The sequence below is a fragment of the Olea europaea genome, chromosome 20, assembly GCF_002742605.1.
Source record: "Olea europaea var. sylvestris chromosome 20, O_europaea_v1, whole genome shotgun sequence".
Lineage (NCBI taxonomy): Eukaryota > Viridiplantae > Streptophyta > Magnoliopsida > Lamiales > Oleaceae > Olea > Olea europaea.
The window spans coordinates 16,514,715-16,522,604 of record NC_036256.1 but is presented as its reverse complement, the minus strand read 5'-3'; the positions used below and the strand labels follow the sequence as shown (position 1 = coordinate 16,522,604).

At 33.4% G+C, this 7,890-nt stretch overlaps 1 protein-coding gene across 1 annotated transcript; it reads left to right on the top strand.

Moving 5' to 3' along the window:
* Positions 1 to 1,529: 1,529 nt before the first annotated feature.
* Positions 1,530 to 5,687, top strand: LOC111369845 (E3 ubiquitin-protein ligase BAH1-like). The gene is made up of 6 exons (XM_022991534.1): positions 1,530 to 1,883; positions 3,276 to 3,520; positions 3,610 to 3,864; positions 4,708 to 4,845; positions 5,098 to 5,156; positions 5,337 to 5,687. The coding sequence occupies exons 1-6, from the start codon at positions 1,712 to 1,714 to the stop codon at positions 5,440 to 5,442; spliced, it is 975 nt and encodes a 324-aa protein (XP_022847302.1). The 5' UTR covers positions 1,530 to 1,711; the 3' UTR covers positions 5,443 to 5,687.
* The last annotated feature ends 2,203 nt before the right edge of the window (positions 5,688 to 7,890 follow it).

Below are 7,890 nucleotides of genomic sequence, written 5' to 3'. Positions count from 1 at the left end.
GGACAAAATTAATATAAAATGCAATAAAAAATAGTTGGCAACAACAACATTGAAATTTATATTAAAAGATGCGACCTTCTTTGTTTCATTTTACAACTTGACGATGAAAATTGGAAAATATTAACTTTGTTTCGGACAAAATTAATATAAAATGCAATAAAAAAATATAGATGTTTACTAATTTTTTTGGGCTCAGCTTCAGATGGTCTAAAATCTTTCAAAACCAATGTAATTAATTTTGCCCTTATTTGATGAAAATTAAAATTAGATTTTTAGTAGATTTTGATAAAAGTTTTGAAATGTGTGGTTGAAAAATTATGGAACCCATGAAATATATGGTTAAAATTAATTGTTTGACTTTGACTTTGATTAAAATATGATTTAAATTAGTATCAATATGGCCTTTAACCGATTCTCTCAAGCCACCAAATTGACGGGTTTTGACATTTTCTCATATTTTCTTAAGTTAAAAAAATTTATTATAATTAAAAAATTACTTATAAATAAAGAAATGTTGGTAAAGTAAAAATACTACTAATATGATAAAAAATTCACTTATAAAATATAAAAAGTTACTTAAAAGTAAAAAAAAGATTCAATTAAAATTACTTAAATGTATAAAATTTACTTTTACGTGGAAAAAAATACTAACCTAAAATTTTAAGTAAATATTTGACTTTATTTAATTTTTAAAGTTATAATATTAATTTTATATGTAAAAAAAGTACTTATAAGTAAAATATCACTTGTGAGTAAAAAATTTCATACAAAAAACTAAAAATTATAATTGTCATCAAGGGACATATATGTAATTTTAATTTTAAATTTGCTTTAAAATCGGTGGATAATTAACTCTCAAATAAAGTTTGGACAATTTCAAAAATTGTTACTAATACTACTCAAAATCGATTTTTTAAAGAACATTTTATAATTAGTACCCATTAAACTCCAATGGGCAATTTTCCATTGTTAGGCACGAACATATGGTATTTATTATCAATGAGAATCATCATTACACTATTGTAATCACTAACAACAATGCTATGGTGGCAGAATTTATTGACATAATGGATGACAGATACTCACTTGCGCATGGCCCACTTCTTTATTGAACTTTTTTATTCATGCGTGGCCCACGTATTTTTGAGAAGATGTCAACCATTATATCAAAAAAATTCTGATAAAGTAGCTAAATTGAATCGATGATGACAAATAAGGTTAGTCTAAACGCATCCACAAAAGCTTTGTATTATGAGAAAATTCCAATTTATTACTAATAAGATATTTTGTGGGATTAAAATTAGATTTTTTAGTAAATTGAGGTAAAAGTTTTTGAAACATGTGATTAAAAAATTATGAGATCCATAAATAATATTAATATGAATTGTTTGATTTTGACTTAAAAATCAAAATCAAATTTTAATGCAAACCAAACATATACTAAACGCTCAACTACAAACCATTTGCCGTGAACTTCTCTAGAAAGCAACATAAAATGACTTTTTCTGGCTTACGCTTTAGACGTGTCATCAGCATCAGGTGCCATTTAAGCCGTATTTGACCGGTGAGAGGAGAGAGATTGCCGTTCTGGGAGATATATAAAGAAATACAAATCGTATTCACACACCGAATCTCAAGGGTTTTCATTATCGGTGAAAAAAAGGAGGTTTTTGAGAGAGTTGTGTGTTATGAGGGGAAGGAATATAGAAAAATGAAGTTTTGCAAGAAATATGAAGAGTACATGCAAGGGCAGAGGCACGAGAAACTGCCTGAGGTTGGTTTCAAAAAGCTCAAAAAAATCTTGAAAAGATGCAGGAAAGAGGTTCATTCACATGGTGTGGGGATTCCTCAAGACACCTCCACTTGCCCACAGCACTGCCCAGGTGCTTATATACTCACTTGTGCATTTATATCTGATTTTGATGATTTTGGGCTTTGGGAGAGTGGTTATATGCTGATTTTTTTAGGGTCTTGATTGTTGATTCATTTACTGCATTGGGTTCCTCATGGCAGATTCTTATATAGAGTGACTCGTGTATGTAAATATTCCCATCTGATTTTCATGATTTTGGGTTTTTGGAGGAGTGATTATACGCTGATATGCTGATTTGTTATTAGGTCTTTATGTATAGGCACTTCAGACTTGTGTATGTATAAAAATTCCTGTCTGATTTTCATGATTTTTGATTTTTGGAGGAATTATTGTATGCTGATTTGTTATTGGGTCTTTATGCATAGGCAGTTGTCTCTATACATGCCTATCCGTTTTCGTGATTTTTGGAGGAGTGATTATAAGCTTATATTTTATTGAGTCTTGAATTCCTTCATCCAGGGCATAGCGGTTCCCTTCCCCATAACAGGTGTTTATATATATTAGTCTATGTGTCTATATAAATTATATATATGCCAATCTGATTTTCATGTTTTTGGCTTTTGGAGAACTGATAATATGATCATTTGCTATTGGGTCTTGAATTCTTGATTCTTCCGTGTGGGTGGCTTTTGTTTCTGGTATTTCCATTGTATGAAAAGTCTTGAGATTTCGATTTTTCCAACAAATTATTCTGGTAATGTAGTTCTGGCCAAATTAAGGGGCTGCCGATATTTAAATCTTTGTGAAGAGAGTCGTCATTGATTTCTAGCTATTTCTTCAAACACTCGAGAAGCTTGGATGATGAATATTGTTCAAGATTAGGATTTTCAGGTTGATTGATATTGGACATATCCTTAAAAGAAGAAAATCTTGCATGATGATCAAAAGAAGTTTTATTTCTAATTTATTTCCATAGGATTCTGTCGAGTAATTCATAATCCAATTTTGCTACATCAAAATTCAAAAATTAAATAAATAAAATAGAGCTCACTCCGTTCCAAATAAAGACCACCTTTTCACAAACTGCAAAGTTAGTAGAGAAAGAACTACATGTTTGAGTTTCCGAAATGGAAAAATCCAGTACGGAAACTGGAAGAACGGGTGGGGGGTTTCTTATGATAAACTTCATTAGTATGCGGTTCTTAGTTGGGAGCAAATCTGTGTATAATTGCAGGCAATATAGAAAGCACGACAGAAAATGGACACTTTTGCTGGTACTTGTATATAATCCTTCACTCCTTTGTATGCCACTGTTTAATCTTGAAGCCTTGTTGAATCCCTTGTTCAGTAACCTATAAAATTTCCGAGTTGCAGTAAACATTAATCCGAATTTGACTTGAAGCATCTAATTCATACGATGCCCTCCTCATTATTTTGATTTAGATTCTTGTCTATTTTTCAGTCTGCGATGGGACCTTTTTCTCTTCACTTTGTAAGGAAATGTCTGATGTGGTTGGCTCCTTCAACCAACGCGCGCAGAGATTGCTTGAGGTGCACCTGGCATCAGGTTTTCGCGGGTTCTTTATCTGGTTGAAGGGTAAATCACATGGAAATCACGCAGCACTGGTTCAAGAAGGCCGGGACCTGGTCACATATGCTCTCATTAACGCCGTTGCTATGCGTAAAATACTGAAGAAATATGATAAGGTACTCTTGTTAATACTCTAGGTCGAGCACAAGCACAAAATACTCTCCATTCATTACACATCATTAAAAATTGTCTTTTTTGAATATAGATTCACTGCTCTAAGCAAGGTCTAGCATTCAAGTCTCAAGCCCAAAGTAAGCGTATTGAGATCCTTCAATCTCCATGGCTGTGTGAGCTTATGGCTTTTCACATAAACTTGAGAGAGACTAATTCGTATGCAAAAAAGGTTCCTGCATTTTTTGAAGGGTGTTCTCTCATACTGAATGATGGAAAACCATCTCTCTCTTGTGATCTCTTTGATTCAATCAAGCTCGACATTGACTTGACTTGTTCTATATGTTTGGTTAGTGCCCCTATCTTGCCCTAAAGTACTGCTAGTCACATGGTTTTATTTTCTTCGTTCCTTTTATTTTGGGGTCAGGTGCCCCATCTTTTAATCTGTATCACTTGAATGCACAATTGTTTTGGTTTTACACTGATGCTAGGTGGTATGAGTCTATCGTGTAAACATTAACAAACTCTATCAATAATAGCTAAATGAGGTTATATTGTCGGTGGTCCATACAAGCTTTATGTGGTGGCCTGTCGAGGAGAGAAAATTATTCAAGGGTTATATTAAGTTTCGAAAGAAATACAAGATTGCACAGTGAACTTGAGAAGAGAAAAAAAAGATAATAACCCCAAAGGCCTATTCTTTGCCAGTCGACAGGTCCATGTGGACCGTGGCCCATGGGCCTCAGAACGTTGTCCCGGACTGTCCTGCTGGTGGAATGGCTCCCTTACGCCCCCTAAACTGATGCTTCAAAGAACATTATATGCCAAGAATTTTGAAGAATTCCTCAAAAGAACTGAAAATTTTGCAAGTGATGCATCTTTGTAGATGAGTAGAATGATATAACACTAATATTTGATCTTCACAAAGATATGGGAACAGCTTTTACATTTGCACAAGGAAAAATACACATGCATTTTAGTCTAGATTTTACTTTCAGATGTAACTGGTTGACCATGTTTGCTTTTTGTTCAGTTACTTTAAGTTTCCAATTTGAATTCTTGTTCAGAAACAGATAAGGAAATAGATGAGCATGCATTTTTGTCTTTGTTCTAGACTGTTGATGTAGAATCTCAAATTTATCATCTGTTTATGACACCTCTCTCTTAGTCGAGCTTAATGTGTTTCTAACAGGATACAGTATTTGATCCAGTATCTCTTACTTGTGGTCATATCTTCTGCTGCATGTGTGCGTGCAAAGCTGCATCCGTGACCATAGTGGATGGGTTGAAGGAAGCACATCCTAAAGAAAAATGTCCCATATGCCGAGAGGTGAGTTCTTCATCTTTCAGTCCTTGCCTGGCTGGAATTTTACATGTAAATTTTAATACATCTGAATAATACAAAGTAGGACTTTCACTAAGATGACTGAACCCTCGTATATGGTATAAACCGTGAAAGAGGCTTGGGTTTGTTGTTCCAATAGAGTCCTAATATGTTTGAATGAGTAGTACCAGATCGTCTTTTATATCTTCTCTGAACAAACACTTCATTGTTCCATAATCTTCTATCGATTAATTTCAGGCAGGGGTATATGAAGGTGCTGTACATTTAGAGGAGCTACATGTTCTATTGAACCGAAGGTAACTTATATTCTGATGCCATGTCTGGTAGGGATCACTGTACAACACTGGCAGCTAAAATCTTTTGTATTATACATTATCCAGTCTAGTACTATATACCAAACATATAACAAGTTGTGTGCATACATTTTCATGTATGGTTGGGTACTGTGTAACTCACTCGTGCTATGTTTAAAACAGCTGCCCCGAGTATTGGGTGGAACGTCGCAAAATTGATAAAACGGAGAGAATACAGCAAACGAAGGAGCACTGGGAGTCGCAGTGCCGGCTATTTATGGGTGTTTGAGCAGAAAATGCTGTTTGTTTTTCTTTTTGTATTGAAAAAGGGTGTTTTCTTATGGAGTTCTTGGGACTGGTACATAACTTGTTATGGATTGAAAATCTTTAATGAGGTTTCTTGGTTATGGTTTGAAAATGCACTTTCCATGTATATACTTGTTAATAGTCATAAAGTGCTTTTCTAGTTTATTGACAAGAAAGTAAAAACATTATATATAGGGATTATCTTGTGAAAATTTGGTTGAAGCTTAATGATTGACTATACCAGTATGAATTTAAGCACTAGTGTTCCATTTAATAATCTGCATTAGCTCATAATGCTTACTAGATTAATGAATTATCTATTAATTAAAGCGATTTGAAAATTAATTTGAAAAAATGAATTTTTCTAGTGTGACCTTTGTTTCATTTTTTGTTAAAAATTATAGAAGTGGTATTTTTTTTAATTTTTTTTTTGAATTATTTTTAGCTGTTACAGGTTTCGAAAAAGATTATTTCGATTTGGTTTGACAGTTTTTACTTGCTGCCCTAGTAAATTAATTGGGAATGTTAAAAACATAGTGGAAATGATGATGTTTACAAGAACTTCTAATCAAGTTAAGAGTATATAAAATACAGAGCAAATTTGCTTTAATTTCCAGAAACCTCCTATCATAACTTAAAATTTTCAATTTTTTCCTCTTATTTTATACTTATATATATGATTATTTTTATTGAAATGTATAAATTTTTTTAAGGTATACATTATTTATTTATCGATTGATCTAAAATAATTAAAATAATATTGAAAATTGGATAATGTTTTATTACGTCTAGGATCAAAGCTTGACCTCCTCGTTTTATCAGACCTTGTGCCTTTTAAAACCTTCGATGAAAGAAAATGAAAAGGATGTTCTAAAATTATCGTAGTTCCTTTTTCATAAGAATCTAACTACTACAAAAACAATGAACTCAAGGTAACACAAAATAAATCTGGTGGACAGCCTGTCATTCGTTCCTCCCTCAAAAGAGTGAAAACAAAACGAAGGTGTGAAAATGCCATAACAAAAGTGAGCATCGAAGAACATTTTTACTTCTATACAGATCAAGTTGATCAACCATAGAGAGAAGAAAAATGAAGAATCCATCAATGGGTTCTTATTAAGATTTAAAGATTCCATCCTCAAAAATTAACCTTATTAAGAGTAGTACAAGTTCTTATAAGTTGTTCTATATTTTTCATCTTTATTTGATCGCAGAATAATGACTCATTTGAGTAAACCAATCTTGAAATTATTGCATACTCATTTTTTGAGTCTTAGTCAGATAAATTGCTCGTCGGAGCTTTATTGGCTCTTATACCGGATGACGACCTGAAATTTCATTTTAAAAAGTCAAGCTTAATAAAAGGTGTAATCCAAACTTTTACAAATTGGTCAGTATTTTTCATCTTTATTCGATGTGAAATTTTTTATCCCTTAACCGTTCTTATCTTTGTACATATGATATCGTTTGCATAAATTGATACCCATGAACACCCAAAAACTAAACCGTCAAATGGTAGCTAAAGTCTAAAAAAATTGCCTAATCTTCAACCTTCAAAGGCTCCGGCATCATGCAATAATCAACACCCGAACACTACAGCCTCCATTCGCCGCCTCAAACCCGACCAAACCATCCATTTTCATTTCCTCTAAACGGAACCCCAGCCTCGCCGCCACCAACAGTCGCCAGCAAACTGCCGGCTGCTCCAGTAATCGCCGGCCAAGCCCAACGTCGTTGAGACGTTCCTCGTCGACCAGTCCAGTCGCCGGTTTTGGCAGCCTTCAGTCGCGACTTGTTATAATGAATTATGGGGTTAATTGGGTTATTAATTAAGTGGTTGGGTTCTTAGTTATTGGGTTGGGTTAATTGGATTATTAATTAATTGATTTAATAATTAAGTGGGTTGGGTTATTTGTATTGCTTGGGCTTGGGCTTGTTTAAGGTTTTGAGTGTGATTTAGGCCCAAATTTGTGAAATTGGCTCATTTATTATTTTGTTATTCTGATTTTGTATTATTATTAAAAAAAAAAGTCAAAAAAAAAGAGAGTCAAAAAAAAAAAAAAAAAAAGGTATCGTGGATTTTAAATTTTCTGACATCATTTATAGGTTCATTTTAGTTGACTGTTCAGTACCGCACCTCGACGAGCACGAAATTTTCTATCTTGGCATCTTAGGGCTTAGTAGTTCAGAACGTGGAGACATTCGACGCTGGGACGACTCAAACCAACAGTACTCAGGGAGTTCCTAATCCTATTTATTTTTAGTTAACGCTATTTCTTTATTTTAGAATTGCATCAATTAATTCGTTGTGTGCTGGCCATTTGATAATATTGCCTTCAACCTATTTGATTGTATTTCACGAACTAAATTCCATTGATGTGTACTAGCCCTTTGATAATACTGCCTTAAACCTATTCGATTATATTTCACA

Bases quoted from the DNA above. Each gene is read 5' to 3' on its own strand.
- LOC111369845 (XM_022991534.1), top strand. From the start codon at position 1,712: ATGAAGTTTTGCAAGAAATATGAAGAGTACATGCAAGGGCAGAGGCAC. The intron at 1,884-3,275 runs GTGCTTATATAC...TCTATTTTTCAG, and splicing joins TTGCCCACAGCACTGCCCAG to TCTGCGATGGGACCTTTTTC. The intron at 3,865-4,707 runs GTTAGTGCCCCT...TGTTTCTAACAG, and splicing joins TGACTTGTTCTATATGTTTG to GATACAGTATTTGATCCAGT.